Below are 23,840 nucleotides of genomic sequence, written 5' to 3' on the forward strand. Positions count from 1 at the left end.
ACTAAAGTCATAAGCAATCCTAAGTATTTGGGGCTTGTGTAAATTCCCCATTATAGTCTCCAGCAGAACTATCCACATGGATTAAAATTTATGAAGTTAGTGCCAATTATTAGGGAAATCTGTAGAGAATTCCAGATCTTCAGAATAAGAGAGTTTGTGGACATTTTGTAGTCATCCAACAGATAATTTTCTATGCAAGTTTATACTTAAATAATGTAAAAGAAATACTGGTAAACACCTGTTCTACTTTACTGCCTTACATTATCTTCCCACTCAAAAAACATTGGACTATACAACAACCGTGGGTGGAAGAGACCCAACTACAAATTAAGTAGGTGGGTTTATATATATATACAGACATTGGAATGCCTATTGTTAAGCTTAAAATGAGCTGACTTTGGCTAACAGAGAATTTTCCTGACCTGCTGACTAAACATTGGATATTTTATTATTACCAGCTACTGGTCATCAAACATTTACTCTGTCCAGGCTCTACACTGAATGCTCTGCAGACATTATTGCATTTAATCCCTGTGGCTCCCTTTTGGGGTATTTTTAATAGTGTTTTACAAGTAAGAAAGTTGGGGCCAAGAGACATCAAATAACAAACTCAAGGTTATATAGGAAGCAGGACATCAGACAGAAGCTGTGGCCATGGATTTGTCTGACCCTTAAGCCTTTTTTCTAATCTTTATGATATAATTTAAAGTGACTATAAAATAACTGTAATTTATATACAGTTTATTTCAGCCCTGAGCAGAAATAAACTGCCTTAGTAAGAGAAAAAAATGTAGGCTGATAAACATTAACTTTTCCATTAATCTGAACTAATATATCCAATAATGGCATTGACCATAATTTAAATATCCCCAATTTTCCTCCAAATCTTCTCATAAAAAATCTTCTCATAAATAAATGTGATCACTATTTCAATTAGTTTATAACTGTTTTAACTAGTTCACTTATATAATTACTTGCTAAGCTATTATCAAGACCCCTCCAGGTATCTTACCCCCAGAACTCTGTTTAGAGTGTGGATAAAGTGACATACCTCTGACAGCAAAGCCACGAGAGCCTTGAAAGAGCTAGACAGTTTTGCCAGCTCATCTCCTTGCTTTTGTGCTTCAGTCTCAGAAGAAACTTCAATCAAAATTTTCAGCCTGGATTTCAGCCAGCTGAGTGTCTCCCCTTTTTTGGCAACATCATTCCTGATCTCCTGGAATGAAAGAACACTTTTGGTGAGCAAAGTGCAATGGTGATTCTCAATTGTCAGCAGGAAAGGACTCCACCCAAGTCTTGTAGGGTGGATATAAGAGAGCCAGACAGTCACTCCCTGATGGAGCACCTGCTTATTGTGCTTTGAGCACAAATTTTTAACCAAAGTCCACAGAAGAAACATTCTTCGATGTCAATAACTGCTGGGTAAAATAAGTTCTGACTATACCCCCCAAAATCATCTTCATAATTAGATTGGGTAGATACAAGTATTTCCTAAGCATTCTAAAGATGCTCCTAAAACTACCATAGAAGAAAACAAGACAGCCAAATAAGGCACTATAATATATATACTTTGTTACTTTACTTTCTGTGATCTGGAAGGAACATGGCAGAAAAGAAAAAGCATGATATTCCTAACATATTTAATTAGCTGTTTTCTTTTATCAAAGAGTTTAGTTACTTAATATTGTTATAGATGCTCTAAAGATTTAACTTCATTAACTTATACTTTTTCTCTCATTTTTTTTTTAGCTTTTAGAAGTTAACACACCAAATATTAAGAGGTATACAAAGGATCACAGCTCTAATCAAAGCAGGGAGCGTTTATCAGCCAAGACAATGCTTGAAAGACTCTGGGGCTTTGCACTTGCAGGGTTGGTGACCAGCAGCATGGTGACTGGGCAGTCTGTCCCTCCTACACCACAATCTTTGGTGTAGTGCAAGGGCAGGGGTCTCCAACACGCTGTCCCAGGGTTTTCCCAGGGCAAATGCATACCAGTCAGGAAATGGTTAATTCCAATCTCTGCATTCTAAGATGTAGGTTTTTGTGTATGTCATAACAGCAACCAGAAAAATATAGATATCTTCTATATGCACACCATGACATTATTGAGCAGCTCTAGTTTTGATGCAACTACATAATTTAATAAGAAAGAAAATAGAACTCAAAGGTTCATTCTCTTCTTAATGGAAATTACATGACATGCAAGGATTAAAAATGCTTAAAAGGAAGAGTTTTCACAATAGCAAGTAGAAGAGCCAAGCTAAGAGAATGGATGCCGTTTGCAGAAAGCTAACTGTCTTCAGGCCTGAAGCTCTGTCACCCTGGCTGGGCTTAGCAGGCTGTACCTCTGCCCAAGGCTGAAATAAACTGTCCAGCCTGAATATGATAAAGAAAGGAAACTTGGAGAGCTTGCCCATTTCCCTGATTTTGCATGGCTGAAGATGGACTGCATAAAAGCACACAGCCTTCTTATTTTCTGTGTCAGTTCTTAAATCTGTGCTGTTACACACGCATGCATGCAATGCTCTGCTCAGCAGTCCCTATTAGCTAAAGATGCACTGGAGACCCTGCTGAGCATGATCTCAAAGCTTCTGTTGATTCAATAGAAAACCCACAGTTCTCCATAGTAATATGGGAAGACTTATCTTTAAGATAATTTTCAGAAAAACCAATATTTTTTTTCCTAGAAAGAAAGAAAGACAACATTGTCTAATATTTTGTATTTATTACTGGAAATCATCCTGTGGCAGACAGTGGATCAGAACTTACATTGGAGGCATGTTTAACCTCGCTGTAGTTGGTAGTCTCAATGGCCTTATCCTTGAAGGCCTTCAACTGCATCTCCTTTGCAGCTATCCAAGATGACAACTCAGAAAATCTGAAACAATACAAGCATTTTCTAATTAAGGGAGAAAATTCTCTGGATGATTAGATTTTAGATTAGATTTCTATTTTGAATTTACCCTTGGAAATATAACAATCAAATGGATTAACTAATCAATGAACAAATTCTCTGGAAACTTTTACATGACACTCAGAGTAGAGGTGTCCACCTCCGAGCTCAGAAACATGAAGGGGCCTCAGCAGAGGACAAAGATGTGTCTCAGGGCCTGAGCCCTTGGAGGAAGGAAGGTGCCATCTAAGGTCTGGTGCCTCCAAGAGGCTGGAGGCCACCTGTGAGGGAGGAAAGGACTGACCAAATCGGCCTCAGAGACAGAACATCCGGCCCATGTGTCATAAAGCACTTCACCCTATTTCTAACTAACCCATTCTTTTTACCAATTGAAGCATTTTTATACAAGAACATGGGCCAGATAACGCAATTTGATTTTCTTTATTGTGTGAAATAAAACATTCGTCATCTCTTGTTCTATAATGGTCTCTCAAGTAACAGAATCAAGATAGATTAGGTCCTTCTCTGGAGACAACCCCAAGGCTACCTGCTGGCATAGTCCTTCCACTTGTCTGGGTCATCCACAAGCTTCGCATAGGTGCAGTCAATGGCAGCTCTGAGCTCTTTCAGGGCCGTGTGACAGGTTACAGGTGTTTCCCTTACTGGGTCCCGGACTGGGAGTTTCCCACACAGTTCTTCAATGAGTTGTAACCTTTTCTCACAGAGATGATGAGGACCTTTGTCACTGAAGAAAATCTAATAAGCAATAAATGTTTTTAGAATCCACATGAGAGTCATACCTTAAAATTTCACAAAAAGACTAAAGGGAGAGTCCTGTAGACCACCAGTTGTAAGGTAATTACACATTTTTTTTTTCATACTCAAAGCAAAATCTGAGCCCCTCCTTTAAGTAACAAGGCGCTTGCCCAGGATTACATATTCAGGGCAGGAGACCTACCCTGTGTTCCTTAATGATATTTTCACTGCCTTCCTGGGGCACCAGCTTGGTCTCTCTCTCCAGCTCAGCCTTGCATTCTTCTACAGAGGCTAAGAATCTCTTCTTCTCCACAGCAATCTTCAAATGCAGCAAATGATAAGGGGCCTCTCCTTGAAGATCCTGGATTCCATAGGAAAATCCAAGAAAACACACTCATGCTCCTCATTGTGTACATTTTCAGTTGAAGTGGCAAGAAGACTTAAAATATTTACTTCGTATATTGTACTTTTCTAATTTGTGGGGCTGCAATGATTCCTTTCAAGCCTGCTGTGGGTCATGTGTCTCCACAGTGATCTTTTGGTTTAATTTTTACATTAGTGCTGCACAGAATTAGTATTCCTATTTTTCAGATTAGACTATTGAGGCTCCAGGGTAACTGAAAAAGCTAAGGGAAAACTTGAGGAAATTTTATTATATCCATCCCCCTCCCACACCAAGAAAACTGAAACAAACAAGGATTAAAAAGCCCAAAAGAGCTGACCACCTGCCCGTCCTCCTCTGATTAGACCATGCATTGAAAAAATAAGCAAGCAAGTGTGCAACACATAACCATCTAATGCTCTCTTCTCTTGATATAAACATAGGCTTCCTTATTACTTTTAGTTCTGTAACTTATTAATTTTAGCCAACTTGAATCCTCTAGTACTTAAAAGGATTAGTTTGGGAAAGAATACTAATTGATGAGAAAAATGAGCTTGGACTATGGAAAGACAAGGACACTTCAATTAAAGTGTCGATCCATAATACATTTAAGGTATGCTGAACTTCAAAGGCACTTAGAGACCTTGGATTTCTTTGAGAATCTCTTGTTTAAATGAGTCACTTTAATTTTCAAATCTAGAAAGCAAAAGTGGTATATGTCTTTCCACTGTACTTTTCATATGCACAAAAGATGATGTTTTAGCCCATGTTACTGAGACTTAAAAAATCTAGAAAGTAACCTAACCAGATGGAGAGCTGTCAATCTGGCAATCCCCAAGGCTCCTTCACATAATGCCATGAACTGTCACCTTGTGCAGCATGCACTCTCCTGTAGCTGGGGCAGACTTCTTGCCCTCTGTTTGGGGAGGAAAGCCCTCAGCCTCTGCAAGTTGATGTACCCATTTCCAAAGGGCTCTGTGTGCCAGGCCTACCCTTGCTTCCCACAGTTCCTCCACAGCATGTGACACTTGGATCACACTGGGCTCCAAGGGATCCTGATGCCTCCCACTTGCACTCCACCTTCCTCTCCACCCCAACATCTCTGTGTTTTCTTTGAAGTCCTAGCTCAAAATTGTCACTCTATTCACTCTTCTCCATTCTCCAAGTGGGTCCACCTCTATCTTTCAAAGCTTCCATAAATATAACATTTATACATTTTGAGCTTATTATATACTACACTTTTATCTTTTGTGACTAATTATCTCCCAAACTGAAATCTAATAAGCTTTTTTTGTGGGAAAAGGAATATGTTTTGTTCATTTCTGAATTTTTACCCAATAGATACTTTTATTTATATTTTTACAATATAGCTATTTATATTAGATGATAAAATCCTTGAGGACACTATACACACACACATAGGCATACATATGTAATTTAATATTTAATAATTTATATTGTTAATGTAGCAATAGTGTATTATAGTAGTAATATATTATTATTAATACAATAATTTATATAAGTAATACACATACAGTGATTTTATTACACACATACACACACACACACATACACACACATATAGTGATTTCACCAGTAGACCTATCATGATTTATTCAACTGAGAAGAGTTTATTAAATGTCAGTTGAATAAATTAAATGCCCTCATCACACAAGCTGGAAAAAAACAAGTACTTAAAACATATGATAAAATTTATGCTACTGTGAAATAGGCATATCGAAATTCTACCATAGTTTATTATGTTTTACTCAAGTTCGGTTTTTTTAGAAGTACCAAGATGGCTTTCCGTGAGTTTCTTGATTTCCCGCCCTGCATCTCTGCACCCTCACACTCTCTCCCTTCCCTCCTGAAGCTGTCCCAGCGTCCCCAGGTCCTGACTCACCTTCCATTGTTTATGGAGCTTTCTCACAGCCTCCTGCAGCCCCTGTTGCTCCTGCTCAGGGAGGATGTCCGTGAGCTCATCGCAGGCTTTCAGGAAAGCATTGAGGACTCTCTGATCCAGCTGACTGAAAAACTCCTGGCAGGGAAGAGCCAAAGTGGTCAAGATGCTAGGCAGAGAGACAGCTGCTGCTGCCCTCTTCAAAAATTTGGAACATTCCCTACTTTTTTTTTAATTTTCCAGGAATAAACTATAAGCATCTATCATTAGAAGTCAGAAGTTTTCATATTTGAAATTTGACTATTATGTTTTACACTTTAGTAAAAACAAAATCATTGCAGCCTTCAAATTCAGTGGAATATTCTAAGAAGCCAGTGGAAAAATTCTGAAACCTTGATTCCATAGTGATAGAGTTTTTCTTCCTCTTTGGTAAAGTCAGAAGGGCAGGAAAAAAGCCAGCACTAAGTCTCTTAACTCCTCATTTCTTGACCACAGTGCATTCTGGGCCCTGGTGATTCATTATGAGCCATCCCACATTTCCCCACGTGCACACTTGAACACACACACTATGGATGGGACTGTGTCCTCAAATTCCTGTGTTGAAGCCCTAACCCCAAATATGATGGCATTGGAGATGGGGCCTTTGCAGGGTACTGAGTTTTAGATGAGGTCATGGGGGCAGAAACTTCATAGTAGGACCAATATTTTCATTGAAGAGGACAGCAGAGAGCTTGCCAGTGTGTTTCCACAAGGACATGGAATAGGCAGCCAGAAAGAGGACCCTCGTCAGAACCCTACCATTCCAGCACCCTGATTTCACACTTCCAGTCTCTACAACTCTGAGAAGTAAATCTGTCATGTAAATCACACAGTCTATGGTATTTTGTCACGACAGTCTGAGTAGACCAATAGTGTGTACAGACATGTGACCAGGTCTCACAGTCTCAGGAGTGTGACTGCAGGGACCTTTTGAACAGTCATTCTGAACAGAGGTGCCACCTAATACAGGTATATAAACTGAATGAGATGCTTTGTGCTTTATGGTGACAGACCTTGACCCTGAGTTCAGAAAGCTGCATCCCAAACATATTTCAGAGTGTGGCTTAAATACATATCCACTGAAATTTCAGGAAAAAATGATTCAAAATACATGTTCTGAAAATGTCACTCATATCCACATGACATTTCATGTATTACTAATGTTCCCAATACAAATATAATTTAAAGAAGTAGGATAAACATGAAGATGGCCTCACAAGACTGGGACAAATTTTGTTATGAGCTACTGGCCTTCAAGTCATCTCTAACATGAATTAGCCTCTCACCTCAAATTGTCTGTTTTATAAAAAACCAGAGTTACAGAAGAATTTCTGAGCTAAATAATGAATTTGTAATTTCGAGAGGCCGAATTATCCTGACTCTTTAATATTCCAGGGGTTTAAGAATGGTCTCAGAAATGGGTGGTTATGATTTGGATGTGAGGTGTCCCCCACATTGTGTGAGACAACGCAGGGACATTTTGAACAGTCAGAAGATAAATGATTGGGTTGTGAGAGTCTGAACCTAATTAGTGAATTGATCCCCTGGTAGGGATTAACTGAGTGGTAACTGAGTGGTATGAAGTGGTAGGTGTGGTTGAAGGAGGTGGGCATTGAGGGGGTGGCTTTGGGATATACATTTGTATCTGGCAAGTGAAGACACCTCTCTCTCTCTCTCTCTCTCTCTCTCTCTCTCTGTGTGTGTGTGTGTGTGTGTCCTGATCACTACATGAGCTGCTTCCCTCTGCCACACTCTTCCACTCCATTCCTTAGAGCCCTGAAGAATGGAGCCTGAGATCTATGGATTGAGACCCCCGAAACCGTGAGCCCCTAAATAAATTTTTCCTCCTCTAAAATTTTTCTGGTTAGATCTTTTAGTCACAGCAGTAAAAAAGGTGACTAAAACACAGGTGAATCAATTGCTCTCGGAGTCCTTCTTGCCCCACATTTCTCAGGAAAGCATTGAGGACACTCTGATCCAGTTGACTGAAAAACATTTCTCAGGTCTCATATCTAAAATGCTCCCACCTTCCCAACTCCCCACCCCTCCCCCTCCCACCTTCCCAACTCCCCACCCCTCCCCCTCCCACCTTCCCAACTCCCCACCCCTCCCCCTCCCACCTTCCCAACTCCCCACCCCTCCCCCTCCCACCTTCCCAACTCCCCACCCCTCCCCTCTGCATTAGGTGGCACACTGGCTCTTTGGATATTCTCATCCAAGAGCAGGTGTCCATGCACTGGGGCCAATGCACCACGGAGGGCAGACTCACAGTGTGTTTTGGCAGCAGCTCTTCGGGATCCCCCTTCTCCTCAAGGCCCTCCTGTGCGACCCGCAGCACTTTCTCCAACTCTGCCCGAGACTCCTCGAATTTCTTCATCAAGCGACTGTTGGTTTCCGCATGCTTCTTCCAGTCCCCCGTTTTCTTTACCATATTCTTGATGTAAAAGATATAATCATCCCTTGGTATCCTTGGGGGATTGTTTCCAGGACCCCCAAAGATACCAAACCCACAGATGCTCAATTCTTTTACATAAAGTGGTGGAGTACTTACCCAGACACATTCTCCTGTATTTGAGAAATCATTTCTCAGTTACTCAAAATATCTACTATAATGTAAATGCCATGTAAATACTTACTATATTGCATTGTTGAGGAAATAATGACAAGAAAAAGAAGGCTGTACATGTTCAGTATAAATGCAACTTTTCACCCAATTATTACCACCTCCTGGTAAATCTGCAGATGTGGAATCTATAGCTAGAGAGAACTGACTCTAATCATAATAGGATGCTGCTTTCTCACTGCTGAAAGCATCATTTGGTCGGGTAGTATTATTTACTTTTTTTCTTCAAAAAACACTTGGGAGGAAGATACTTTATTATAAGAATAATTAACTCTTTTTAATTAATATTAGGGAAAGAAGAGGTAAAATGTTTGCCTTCTAAATACTGGAAGGTGAGGGATTTTGGCAAGAAGTGGAAATTACTTGTCCTTGTTCTGTATTTTTGTGGGCTCATGACTGTAGGGCAAGGAGAGCAGATTACCTGAAAAGCAACATGAACATCAGCAATCTGTCTTTGTAGCTTCGTCTGATCAAAATGCTTTAACACATTGCTCAAGGTCACAAATTTTTGAATGGTTTGACTGCCTTTCTCAACAAGCCCCAAGGTTTTCTTACAGGTTTCTTGACAAGCTAGCAGCTCCTACAAGGAAGGGAAACCCACAATAATATTACATCCAGGAGAGGCTGAAAAATAAAGGAAGAAAAGGAAAACGAAAAGGGGGGAAGGATGGAGGGAGGAACGATTACAAATAACAAGAACAGCTTTAAATAGCTCTGAGGCTTTTGATCAGCAATAAGTAAAACCAAAAGTACAGAGGAACACTTTTTTCCAAAAGAGCTCAATTTTAAGCAATCACTGAAGTCAGTGCTTTTTATACAAGGCATTTAAATGTCACAAAGAGTTTTTTGAGATTTTTATATTTCATGCACATCTTATTAACATTAAGAAAATGACAAAGCATCAAAATTGTTATTCATCCAACTGGTGTATCGAGAGAACAATCATAAACACAATCTACATAATCAGGTTTTAATAAGATTAAATTAATTTAGCTTCAATGAAAATCACTTTCTTGAAATAATCAGATGTAGTAGTTAATATATTATTTGTATACACTAAATTTATAACATTTGAATTTCTAAGGTTCACATGCTTTCAGCCTTATTAATGAAATAGCAAACTCTAGATCCTAATTTTTTAAAAAGGCGGCTGACCATTAGGCCTGGGGAAGACTTGCAACTGTCATACACTGCAGTGGTGACCAACAGCCTTTGCCCTCTGACTACCAGCCTGACACTGTAGCAATTTTGACAGTATAGAGTTGAAATAACCCATCCCAACAAGGTACTCATTTTTGCCTTGAATTGAAACAACATGAACTTAAAAACCCTTAACTACTTTGAAAAAATATATTTCAAACTGCTCATGTGGATGCCATTTTTGTTCATCTATATTCACATATTAAGAGCTAGTAACTCTTAATATTTTTGTTTTGTTTTGTTTTGGCAAGGATATATTTTTTTCCTTTTGAACACTTTGGAGATTTAAGGGATAGCTAACTAAAAATATGTCATGAGTATTATTAATATTTATAATTAATAATAAACATTAATTATGCAAAAATTGTTTGATGGCAATTTACAGCAATATGTAGGAAATGGCACTATGTCCCCCAGTGAAAGAATCCTACCATATGAGGAGGTGTCACTAAAATGAGGTTTGGTGGTATGATGATTATGGCTTCAATACTAATGGTAATAATAATGCTACTAATAATGGAATACATTTTATTAGGTATCATCACTTTTGTTTAAGGACCAGGACCGTTAGTTAAATAAGGCTTCATAATTTTTTGGCATCACACCTAAGATCTAAGTATCTGGGTGACTTGTTTCAGATACTCTGCTTTTTCTAAGAAGTGAATTTGTCTCCTTCCAGGAATCCATTTCAATTAGTTCAGTGGCAACCTTTCCTACATTAGTTTTATCTTCATCTGAGATGGGCTCATTTATAATAAAGTAACTAAGCCAGTCAATTAACTGAAACACTAAGAAGGCTATGCATACAGACCTGTTCACTAAACATGAGACAAAATATCAAGGGTTACACCAAAAACGTTTTCAGAGTTTGTGGTTGTATAAACAGATTGATTCCCAAGGTCAAAGAAAAGATATCACAAAATATAAGATTGTAGACACTTAATAGAAATGGAATAAATTATTTATATTGTACATGTGTTTGTGTGTGTGTGTGTGTGTGTGTATAATGTATATATAACTCCAAAGACTCAAGAGATAGAGAAACATATACTTTTTTTAAATGAAATTCTCCATTTTGTCAGTGAGGTAACAGGTAATGACCAAAGATGATATGCAGGAAGGAGCACTAAATGATCCTCTGCCCATCAAAAAATGTCTATATAAAAATGAAAAAAAATTAAATATATATTTTCTACCCTTTAGAAAGTACAAGGGAGAATTTATTTACACTAAACTTTTTGTGAACTTTGTCAAACATGATCCCTAGATTCACTGGTAGAAAGATAATACTAGAAAATTAAACACAAAGCAGAGAGGATAACAGAAGGTCTTTCTATCGTGGGTGCTGGTTTTGTTCCAAGAGGCAACAGTAAACTTGCTTCTACTTCAGAGATATACTCCTTGTTTCAAAGAGACAGTGTGAACTTTCATTGTCAAGCTTGGAGTTCAGAAGGCACAGCAGAGGCGTGTGAGGAGCAAATGAGCATAAATGTCTGCTGAGTATAGCCAAGTTCAAAGAAGTCAGAGGCAGGCATTCCAACACACTGGTCTTTGTAATTTTGCTCAACTCAGGAAACTTCTTAATTCAAATGATTAGAGCCCCACTCTGAGCCCCACCTGCTCTAAGCCCCTAAAAATGGGTCAAACCCCTCCACCAACTGGGTTTTCATCTTTACACAAAATGTGCATTATTGTTTTGAGTTATTAGTACTGTATTATTCTCAAAAAAATGTTTTCATTCTAATTGCACTTCTTTTACTGTAAGCAGCACTGCAATTTTATTACATGTACTTTAAAATAATTATGTTTCCCCAAAAGGAATTTTCTTACCTGATGTTTTTGTTTAAAAAGAGCACTAGATTGTGCCTCACGCTCAAGAACTGTTATAATGTCATTGATTTTTCCGAGTAAGTCATAGAAAGATGTTATCTGCTTTTCTAATTCCTCCAATGGAACCACCAGCTGCTGAGACTCATACAGAAGTGGGGAGTAGCACTCTTTGACCTTTAAAAATACAAAAACAAAAATCCCATGAAAGGTCATTAAGTCCAACACCGGCAGGGCACTATGCATAGCTTTCAGGAACATTTTATTTAACGACATAGTCATTTGGTGTTTGTGAATTTCTAAAGCCATTTCTTATTGATATTTCCTCTGTGTTGTTAAATTTTGGTGTCAGAAATCCATACTGCTGTACTACTAAGAAAAATAAATGACGATGGGGTTTTCTCATGAAAATTCATCCGAGTCCTCCATCTGGATAGCACTTTTCCATCTAAACAGTGGTTGTCAGGGAAGCAGATGGCATCAGATTCCCTTCATAAACCATGCAACTCATTTTCACTTTGAAATATGACCCAAGATAGTCACAAATTATGACATCACTTCGTGACCTGTGTCTTCCAGCTTTATTTTCAGGAACTCTCCTACTTGAACCCTGAGTTCTGACAAACTTATGCACCTGCTAACTCACGCTTCCCTGATACCCCTGCGCTTTCCTACATCCCACTAATTTAACCACGGATATTCCCAGGCCAAGGGATATCTCTCCAGGCGAAACTGGCCCAGCCTTCTTCTGTCACTTGTCTCTAAAATAATTGTTGCTAGTCTATGCATCTGCATTACATTCATGACGAAGCCATAAGCTCCTGAAGTTCAAGAGCTCCATAGACTGTCTGCCTGCCTACCTTGATGCTGGACTCCAGGATCTGCAAATTTCCGGGAACTGCTCAACCCTTTTTATTTACCTATAGTTGCCTCCAACTATCATCATCATTATTATAATAATTATGATTCCAAGCAACTATTAATGCTTTCAGACAGGTATGGAAAAGAAATTAATCAGCATTTATTAGTAGAATGGTTTTTTTTTTGTTTTTCATAAAATACAAAGATGAGAAGCTAAGTAAAATCAATAATATTCTAAAAATAATCCCTGAAGTAGATGAAAACATTTTGTTATAATCTTAAATACATAATAGTATAAGCTAAAATATTTTCATGTTTTAGAATATACTGCCTGAAGGATCAAAAGAAAGAAACTCTCTCTGCATCAAGACTGCTAAAACTTGCTTGAACTAAATAAACTACAAGAATCAATGAATGTGCACAAAAAGCAGTGAGCTTTATTGATTTTTCCTGGTGCAACAGAAAACCCATCAAGATGCTGCATCTGAACCAGCAATAGGAAAATGTAAAGGCTTAAATGTATCTAAAGGTACAATTTGCTCTCTCAAGTCTTGCCCTAGACCACACCTGGCTCAGGCTAATAAGTGCAAGCCCAGGAGTCAAATTACCAACTCGAAAGTGTTGACTTTGATTTTTTTGTTTTGTTTTGTTTTGTTTTCAAACTAGGGATCAAACCCAGGGCCTCATGCATGTCAGGCAAATGCTCTATGCTCTATCGATGAGCTACACCCCCAGCCTGAAAATGCAACTTGGAATTGCACCTACCCTTTGGCAAATTTTGCTGTCAGCCAGTACTATTATTATCTATTACCATTAAATTATAAAAATTCGAACTTGAATGTTGAAATAAAATGAATCGAAAATCAACTTTCTAACATACATTAGACTGAACAAGTTCTTCTTTTTTCATGACCAATGTGTTCCTATTTTCATCCTCTGTCTTTCTTCCTCTTTTCAGTAATTCTCCACTACTGATTTCACTTAGGTTATTCTCTTTTTTTCCACTTTCCCTCTTCTACTTAATAGATATGTCTACTTTCTTTTCCTTTATTTTCTAATTCCTTATAATGTTCCTATTCATTTTAAAATCACTCCTTTCTCTACCTTTAAATCACCCAATCTAAGTAGATTTTACAAACAATGTTATCCTCCTAAAATTAAAATTTAGATAGATTAAAGACCCCAATGAAACTTCCTAAGCTTTTAAGGAAAATCCCCCAATTAAGTAGAAAAGGCTTATGGCTACTCTTTATAGCTATCTAGGGCCTGCACAGAAATGGCAGAAATGGAAATATGTTAAACCTAAGGTGAGCTGTGTGAATGAGGGGGAAGGAATTTTATTGATTTGTGGTTATGTTAGCAGGAAAGAGCATAAGTAAGCTTAGAATGGGGGTACAGCAAATAAATCTCAATAAATTCTCATTAAAATATATGCTCTCCTCCTTTCCTTTTTTCCTCCTCCTCTCCTTTCTGTTTTACCACATGTGACTCTTCTCCAAAAATATCTTTCTAATAAAGAATAGCTATTGCACTTGAAAGTTAACAATAGCTGATTACCAAGAGGTAATACTTGGTATCAGCATCATAGTTTTATTTTAAAAATTCACACCCAAGTTACTAAACCAGAAATCCCAATAAGAAACAAAAGCAGGGTTGCTGACAGGGAGCCAGAGGGGGCAGGGGACAAGCTGAAGGTGGCTCGGGTGCCACTCTACATGCTGTGCATGGAAGTGTTACTCTCGCACCTTGGCTAGCTGCTCTTTGAGCCTGGACATGGTTGCAAACATCTCGCTGGCTTCTTCTTGGGGGCTCTCTTTGGCAATGAGATGTGCTGTCTTTGTGATCATCTTGTACTGGGCATCCATTACAGGCACCCTCTGCTCAATATCCTGCATGAATCATTGAAACAGCTCAATTAACACATGACACATTTCCTTTTAATCTCAAGATTCCACAGAAGGCAAAACAAAAATCAATATGCACTTTATGAAATTCTATATGCGTAGAAAAGTTTTCAGGATTCTGGTCATTGCTTTTCCTTCATTACTAATATATTGTTATGGGTCAGGCTACATGGGCAATGACCAAACAGACTCCATTTTTTTCCTTGAGACCCCACATCATATAAAAAATCCTTCTCCCATGGAAAGTCCCACCTCTGTACCCATCAACAGTTGCTTAGCTAGCATGTTTGGCAACACAAAATGGTAATTCTTATACAACGTAAAAGTGTTCTCTCTTTTTTTCTTGGACAATGTACAGAGATTGATTGTCTAGATGTTAGTAACGATTCTTTAACTTTTACACAATTAGGGATGTTTTGGCCCACCCTCTTTGCTGCTTATTATTTTATATCTCATGACATTTATGGTTTTGAATCATAGCAACAGCCACTTATGCTTTAATATGGTTTTTGGACTATAAAATGTGCATTCAGATCCCAGGAAGGGGTCGAAGGTTGTAGACTTGCAGCCTACCCCTTGGCCTGCCAGATGGTGGATCTGGACCACCAATTGGTGAATCAAGTTTCCATCTCCTGCTTTAAGATCAACTTGGTGATTTATTGCAATCTTGCTCTAACAATATAGGCAATATTACACAGATAAAAACTTCCCTTTAAAGGTGACCAGCTATCATTAACATAAGGACTAGGTAAATTAATCTTTATGCTTTTGATGAATATGTTAATGTAATATAGAAATACTATATCATGTAAATGTATATTACCAATGTGGGGAAATTCTGACTTTAAAACTTATTTTTTTTTCTTAAAAAATTTAAACATTGTCATTGCAGAAAACTTATAAATTAGAGATACTAAAATAATGAAAGTTTAGGGAACATATATATAGTTTCCTCACACAATAATAGCCAAAGCCACTATCTCATCATTATATTATTAATGTTTCTTTCTGGTGTGTGTGTATATACCCATTGTTTTATTTTTACAAGAACAAAAATGACAAGTTGTGGTTTGCTTTTCTCACTTAACAATATACTATAAAATATTTTCATGCTATTAAATATTCTTCCACTATTTCACTTTTGAGAGCTATAGGCTGTTCAAAGTACATAAATACCACAATTCATGTAATAAATCCTTTTTTGTTAGATGCATTTATATGGAGGTACCACCTATAGATGTCTCCTGGTTTTGACTAGTGTTTTACAATTTGATTGTAGGAAAAAAAAATCTCCAAATTGAAAAATTATTTTGAGGTTGCTTCATATGACTAAAACTCTCTCTTTAAAAAATTCAAGGTTTTTTTTTTTTTTTTTTTAATGGAAGGCATGAATCAGTATGGACCTGTCAAAATGATGCCCAGGAAAAAGAGAGACAGCTTTGATAATGATTTTGCAAACTTGCTGATCTTTATTTTCACAAGAGGATGGAGTTTTCATTTTATGACCCCAAAACCCCTCACCTCTAAGTCTTGAATTAACAACTTGATGTTAATAAAAGAGACGTCGAAGGGCTCTGAAAACTTCCTATGGGCTTCAGTTGTGAAAACAGAGAGGGTAGTAACACAGTCTGTATATTCCTTCTTCATTCTGTCCATCTCATCTGCTCGAGCATACTGTGAAGAAAGGAGGTGGAGAGCATTTGAAAGCCATTAAGTTGTAACTCCAGAAACCCTCAACCTGCACTTTGACATAATGTCTTATGCTCTTGGATTGTTATATGGTAAGAGCCTCTAATTCCTGATTCTTATTTTAGATAGGTTTGAAGTAAGTCCAATTACTTTGAAAGGAGAAAAGGAACCAGCATAGCAATGCAGAAGTATGATTTGAAAGTGAATCATTCCATACAAGTAGGCTCCATATGTTAACATAATCCTTAATCAAACTCTAGACTTCTGTGCCATTCCGCTATTACAAATGGAAAAGAAGGAATAATCAACTCTATCATGTATTGGTTCTAAACACTTCTTTATTCTGTCTTAATAAGCTCATGCTATAAAAGTAAAATTGCCTCTAAACAGATTGCTTATCACCACATTTACAACACAGACACGTTTGAAGTGAGTACAGATTTGAAACGTACTTGCTTGACTTCCATAAACAACTCCCTCCACCTCCCATTGAGCAGTAGTAATTGCTGCTTAAGGTCACGGGAAACCATCTCATCACAAGTTTCAATTAGAAAATTGCCGGCATCATTCATGGCGGTATGCTGCTGAATCCAATGAGGCAAATTTCGAAAAAAATCCTAAACAACAAAGAATATGTTACATTGTAAGACATAAATCAAATATTAGTAACAGATATAAAAGTGACCAGACTATGAAATATCTGCATTCTAAAGTGTGTGTAAATTTTAAGCCTTAAATCTCTTTCAAAATACAAATTTTTTTTAAAAGAGCAAGAGTGAGAGAGAGAGAGAGAGAGAGAGAGAGAGAGAGAGAGAATTTTTCTAATATTTATTTTTTAGATTTCGGTAGACACAACATCTTTGTTTGTATGTGGTGCTGAGGATCGAACCTGGGCCGCACACCACATCCCCAACCCCTCAAAATACAAATTTTAAATAAAATTTCAAAATATGAACTAGAAGCACCAAGTCTCTTTTATTGACTTTGGAAATTGTCTTTGGAGATAGGGTCTTGCTACGTTACTCTGGCTGGCCCTGAACTCCTGGACTCAAGAAATCCTCCTGCTTCAGCCTCCCAATTAGCTGGGACTATGGGTACATGCCACTTTTCCCTGCCCTTAGTATCTTTTATAGGAATAGTTATGCTCTCTCTTTTGCTGAAAAAGAAACAGAATATGGGGATTCTTTTTTATTTCCATTTTGCAGTTGAATAAACAATGAATGAATTTCTGTAAGCATCAGAGGTTTATTATGCATAGCATTCAAACAAGGAAACACTAGTGCCAGGGAATGTAAGAAGCATAATATATAACAGGGAAATAAACAGCTTTCTTAAATTTTTAAAATATATTTTTGAATTGTTACTTTTGTTTAAAAATCTGTGTGTGTGTGTATATATATATACATATATACACACACATATATATAATATTAAGATAATTAACAATTATGGGGATAAACATCAATTGAAACATTTCTAAATTAAATATTTGCATCAAGAACATTTAATACAGTAACATCCTTTGAAGCTGTTTTATTGCCAAATTTGCAGCCTTAAGCAAATAAGAATGTTTCAAACTCATTTCAAATTAAATGCATGTGTTCACATATGCACACACACATACATCACAGTAAAAACCAAGGAAAATTCAAACTTCATTTCATAAGCCATGTGTGGGAGGATTTTCTACATAAATAGATGAGAACATTTCTGTTTCTGGTGGTTACATTCTTTGGATCAAATTAACACATATGACATCTACCAGGGCACTGCTGGTCTGATCAGAAAGTTAAAATCTGTGTGGGTACTTAGTTTTGTCTTGTGTAGATATTAAAAAATGTTTAATTCATATGAATAAAAATGGGAAAAACACTTAAAAACAATAGATTTACTTGTGCAAACAATAACAGATGATCCAATCTTGGGTGGCAAGCACTAATTTATTCTTTTTTTTTTTTTTTTTTTTTTTGAGATAGGATCTTATCACATTGCTCAGGCTGGCCTTAAACTCCTGGTTCTCCTGCCTCAGCCTCCTAATTACCTGAGATTTTTAGGCACGTGCCACTGCAACTGGTAGCAGTAATTAATCTTAATGTATGTATCATATGTAAGACCAACATTTTAATCTTTTACATATACATTGATATTTCATTGAAAATATCAGGTTTCCATTTTAAGATCTATATACATAACTCAGTCCATTGACATTTATATATAAATGACATTCAAATGAAATAGTAACCCCCCATGTGCACACACATATACACTTGTAACCAGTGAAAAAAGAAATCACTTCTATATAGATTGAGGGTTGATGAAGTCCAGAACTGAATCTCTAAAGAGTTAAAAATGTGGTGGTCCAGCTGCTTGATGGTGTATGCTACCTCACAGATTCAGTTCTATGTTATTCAGTGTTGTTTTCAACCTCTGTTAAAGTAGAAAATCCACCAAGAGTGGTGTCTAAGATATTCCCCTCCACATACAGAGCTTGCTGAGCACAGGGCTATTGGCACTCAGGGGATCCTGGGGACACCACCCCCATCCATTTATTGGTCATCTGAATATAAAAGTCATATGTTAAACTGACCAGGTTGGGGACTGTTTTAACTGAACTTTAATTAACCAGTATATATTGGTCTACAATAATTTACTAACCTGAAAGTGAAACTTTTAGGGCAAAGTGAGAATTCTTGAGTCAAACTTGCAAATATATAACACTCCTTAGTGAACTATGCTACAAAAACTGTCTCTCATAGCCTGGCATAGCAGAGCACATGTGAAATCCCAGCAACTCCTGAGCTAATATAGGAGGATCACAAGTTCAAGGTCATCCTAGGCAACTTAGTGAAATCCTTATCTTCAAATAAAAAGGGCTGGGGAATCTAGCTTAGAGGTAGAGCGCTCCTGGGTTCAATTCCCAGTACCATACATAGAAAGAAGCCTTTTACTTCTAAATTCCTGTCTTTTCCTTTTGTATGAGACAGTCTTACCTTTTTGGCAGTTTCTGATTGACTTAGCATTTTTTCAGCATCCTCTAGCCAGGCTTGAAGACTAGCCACTGTGTTGCCATAGCGATCCCAGTTAGAGATCACTTCCTCCAGCATGCTCCTCACACTCCGTACTTCAACTGAGAGATTCCTCCACTGAGCTGTGGTTTCATTCATGAATTTCATCACATTCTCAGCTTCTTCCACTGCAAAGATAAAACCAGTTACAATTTTTATTTTGTATTTAAAATCCTCCATGCCTTTTTTCCCCTGTGGTCTTATATATTGGTGTGCATGCAATAGTATTAATCACCAATGCTAGAGTTCATTTCCAACAATTATGACATATTTACAAATTGAAAACAAATACATTTTACAAACTGTATCTTCACACTAACATAACCTCTCATTTCCCTGATTGTGATATTCCAATTATTCCATTTTTTTTTGCTTTTAATCCTTAGAATTTAAAATAGGATGAAAATTGTGACTTAGAAAAAAATGATGCTTATTTTGCGTTCTTAGAAGATGACTACATACACACCACACACACAACACATGAGTATAATTGCATGGGTTAAACACTGCACAAAGTCAAGAGAAGTGAATCTAATAATGTCCTCTCCAAGGCCAATGGCATGGTCACACAAAGATTTTGCAGAGAAGAAAACTGAACTGATCACATTGAAACCTGTGGATTGTTAAAGCTAATGTAGTCATCACTGCAGCAAATTCTGCAGTGTGTTTTACCTGAACCGTCTGCTTTGACGTACATCTCAGCTGTCTGTTTCAGGATCTGGTATGTCACTTCATATTGTTCAAAGAACTTGCTATTTTCTATGAAAGACTAGAAAAGAAGGAATGGTTGGTTAGGAGAAAGGAAACATGGGGCTAGTGTAGAAACGGCAGAGTCAGTTTTCTTCATTATAGATATGTGCATATTTTATCCAAATTTGCCAACCTCACTCTTCTTGAAAATATGAAATTAATTCTACTGTTCCAAATAACATAAGGTTATTCTGAGCATATAAAATGATTCTATACTCTTTCTAACTCAGCACTAGATTGAGAAAATAAGCTATTTTTTACCACCCAAGGATTTGTTCTTTGATAAGACAGAAGTTTCTCCAGAGAACCTGGGCCTAACATTTAGAAAGAACTAAATTTGGAGGAACATTTCAGTGTCCCACTGTGTTTAAGCTGTGTGAGTCTGTTGTTCTTTGAACATTAGTTCTGGTGAATGACTGATCGAGGAACTTAAGATTATAAATACATGACAGGGTATACTTAAAATAAAAACTGGAAAATTTTAAATGATCAAATATATCATCTGTGTTATTGATGGCCTCATATTTCAATTACCTAGTATAAAATTTACAAGACATGTGGTATCTATATCTGTATGTAATTTACATATGCAATAGCCAGTGTTGGCAAATAGATAAAATAAAACCAAGAACATGCAAAAACAAATTCTCAGGTTAATATTACTACTGTTTTTTGTGGTTTTTAAATTTGTTTTAATTAGTTACACATGACAGTACAATGCTCTTGACATATAATACATTTGAATCAGATGGGATATAATTTCATTTTTCTGAGTGTACAGGTTGCAGTCACGTATATACCCCTACTATTGTTAATGTTATAAAATAACTCCTGTCTCAAAGATGGTTCTTACTCCTATAAACTAGAAAATTAATGATAATATAGTTAACATATCACCAAAGTATCTTGAATTTCTTCTAAGAGTATAATGAATTCCCATGATTTTAATTCATTAAAATTCTTGATAGGTGTCACTATCATAAAATTCAAAAATTAGCCTTCACAAACTAGCTGAAGTCCTGTGTAGTTTGCTGATGTATGCTCCCTATAGAGATGCAAAAGACTGGTATGTAGATACAAAACTCAGTGTACATCAATTACATAGACATCCCTAGATTTTTACCAATGTTTTCCATTTTCAAGATAAAATTTAAATATATATAATACAAATATAGTTTAAAAATATAAAATACATATATAATTTTAAAACATTTTACACTATAGATCATTTTATAGTTACCAAGCCTTTACTTGTAAATAAACTATTCTTCAGGAATAAAGTGAATAGAAAAAGCTGTGAATTACATGGAATGAGAAGTTCCATGATCAATATTTTATTTAATAACTTTAATAGGCTATACAACTTTTCTTTGAGAATTGCATAAGACAATAGTATCTGGTTAATTCCTTATTTAGCCTTATTATCTATTTCTAATTCCCAGTTGAGAAAAGAGTAATTCACTGGAATTTAAGCCATGATTTTATCAAAAATAAACAAGTCATGATTTGATCAAAACTGGAAAACCACATCTAATGTTCAAGACACTGTTGAAGAAATTTAAGAAATAACTATATTTGACAAAGTTTAAGAAAATAGTCTCTGCAAATTTTAAAAAGAGTCACTGCAAATTTCAAAAAGCTAATGGGAAAACAATTGTTCTAAGTGTCAAAAAAGGAAAAATAGTGCCTGTAGTGGTAGGAAGACTTAAATACCTAAATAGTCTAGAACAGTTTACAAATTAACTAAAAACCAATAAAAGAAAAACCTTATTTCCGGATTCATTTTTGGTCCAAGGGGAGTGTTTAAAGAATGCTAGAAATGTAGAAATTTATTAAAGTATTTTTGAGCTCTCTTACTAAGAAAACTAGGTAATTAACTTTTAAAAGAAGATAAACTTGTTATTTTAATTTTTTGATTTATGTAATTTGGTTCCTTCTAAATATGGAGTATATGAATTATCTTGTCTATTACAACCACTTTAGAAAGAGAACTAGTATATTGCCTTTTTACTGAAAGCTGTATGGACGTATCTATTATAAGAAATGTATAAGTAAATATGAAGATGAATATTTTAAATACTAAGAAAAGGATTAGTTTACTTCTTTCAAAATTAGGCTGGAATTTGGATGTAAAATTTAACAAGTAAGCTATGTTAGTCAAGGAACTTTTAAAGTTAAAGGTATTTGAAGAAAAATGAGCTATGTCTTATGACATTAAATTGAAAATATTAGCAAAGTTTGATCCAACATAGTCTTACAAGATGAGTGAAGATATAATAAATAAAAAGCTCATTGATTTAATTCAATGGAAGCTAAGCCAGATAATTTAAGATTTTTAAAATAAATTTTGAAAAGTGGTTTCATCAGGATTCAAAATTTATATTAATAAATTAGTTACAAATAATAAAACAAATATTCACATTACTGATATTGTACCCACACAGACCACAATTCCAAGAGCTTTTTCTTTCTGTTACATGAAACGTCACAATGTATCTTATTTTTCCATGTTAGAGTTGAAGCATGTTTAATGAACATGGTCATTGCCAACAATTCTGACAACAAGGACCAAATTAAGTACCTTCAGATTACCTCACAGTATTTAATCACTTATCAATAGCATATGGCCAAGCTTATCCACCATGAGCATCTGTGAAGCATTTTCCAAGAATTTCTAAGCACTCAGCAGCTACATACCAGAGCTATGGAAGCCCATCTCTAATGCTCTTAAAAAGTATAATCTTTCTGTTTTTCAAATGATTAAGAACGAGAATTCAGACTAAGGAAAAGATAATTTGGGACTCTTCACAGCCTAAATATTATTATGACAGACACGTAGCAGCATGAGGCTCATTACGATATCTTAGTTTAAGGAGCCAAAAAAGGATAGCATTTAAGCAACTGCCTTCATGATTTTATTGAAAACTCCTCATGATTTTTGAAATGGTCTGTTCTAAACTGAATGATTTTCTCCTAAAACTCCAGAAAGGTTGAAAGGTCTATGGGGTGTGACATGTAAAATAGTATGCTTCAGTCTTTATTCCTTTCTAACTCCTGTTGTTCTATTATCATTATCATTGTTATTTTTATTACAAACTTACTAACCTTCTAAAACTTCTAAAAGTTGGCTTTCACAAAGTCACAGGTATTAAATAGACCAGGATTCAAACACATCTCTCTGTGACTGATGGCACAGTGTCAATAACCCCTGAGCTCTGAGCCCACACCTAGCTGCCTAGCACACACATAACAGCCCTGCTAAGGCTATAGTTTGCAAGTGTGGAACACTATGAAATCTGGACCAATACGAAACAGAACCAATGTCTAAGTGAACAACACTCTTCAGTTCACTAACATGGCAACATGTGTCAATGATTTAGTCTTTTCATTAGTTTTTTTCTCATGGATTATTTAGATAGTAATATTCAGTACGCTTGCAAAGGGGAAAGATCTGGATTTAAATTTCAACTCCACATCTTACCAACTCTGCTTCCTGAAGCCTGTGTCTTGGCCTTTGAAGGCCCCAGTCCTTCTACCCTGTTTGCTGAGTACAAATCTATGTGGAAACACCCAGCCCAAAAGACCATCAAGGGGACAAAAAAATGAAACACTCAATATCCAGTTATTAAAACTGTTAAGCAAAAAAAAAAAAAAGATCTTAAAACCCTTAATGAAAAGAAACAAGAGCAATAAGTAGGTATTTTTCACAAGGGAATGAAAATATTAGGGAATATTCATTAAAACATGCTGTGGATATAGGGTAATTATCAACTTCATAAATAATTGTGAAAATTACAAAGCAGTGTGCCATTAGAAGCTTAGTGAACTCTTTAACTTTATGGAGTAGGCAAGAAGTACTGACTTTTGATCATTAATAACAATTCTCTATTTATATATCTTTTGAGAAGTTCAAAGATAATTATTAATATCATTGTATTGGAACATTAACC

General features: G+C 36.3%; 1 protein-coding gene across 14 annotated transcripts in view; it reads right to left on the bottom strand.

Moving 5' to 3' along the window:
* Syne1 (spectrin repeat containing nuclear envelope protein 1) overlaps nucleotides 1-23,840 on the bottom strand; it is a 428,383-nt gene that overhangs the window by 269,719 nt on the left and 134,824 nt on the right. For all 14 annotated transcript variants that reach the window (XM_058573624.1, XM_058573630.1, XM_058573631.1 and 11 more), the window contains 13 exons: nucleotides 19,813-19,909; nucleotides 19,066-19,268; nucleotides 16,528-16,692; nucleotides 15,908-16,060; nucleotides 14,228-14,371; nucleotides 11,625-11,798; nucleotides 9,016-9,174; nucleotides 8,241-8,405; nucleotides 5,936-6,070; nucleotides 3,853-4,011; nucleotides 3,442-3,650; nucleotides 2,771-2,879; nucleotides 1,052-1,216 (listed from right to left, as the gene is read on the bottom strand). In XM_058573624.1, the coding sequence (XP_058429607.1) occupies nucleotides 1,052-1,216; nucleotides 2,771-2,879; nucleotides 3,442-3,650; nucleotides 3,853-4,011; nucleotides 5,936-6,070; nucleotides 8,241-8,405; nucleotides 9,016-9,174; nucleotides 11,625-11,798; nucleotides 14,228-14,371; nucleotides 15,908-16,060; nucleotides 16,528-16,692; nucleotides 19,066-19,268; nucleotides 19,813-19,909 (2,037 nt within the window). The remainder of the gene's footprint in view (nucleotides 1-1,051; nucleotides 1,217-2,770; nucleotides 2,880-3,441; nucleotides 3,651-3,852; nucleotides 4,012-5,935; nucleotides 6,071-8,240; nucleotides 8,406-9,015; nucleotides 9,175-11,624; nucleotides 11,799-14,227; nucleotides 14,372-15,907; nucleotides 16,061-16,527; nucleotides 16,693-19,065; nucleotides 19,269-19,812; nucleotides 19,910-23,840) is intronic.

This window comes from Marmota monax, unplaced genomic scaffold (assembly GCF_021218885.2).
Source record: "Marmota monax isolate L192 unplaced genomic scaffold, Marmota_monax_Labrador192_F-V1.1 WCK01_AAM20220418_F8-fsc00114, whole genome shotgun sequence".
Classification (NCBI taxonomy): Eukaryota; Metazoa; Chordata; class Mammalia; order Rodentia; family Sciuridae; genus Marmota; species Marmota monax.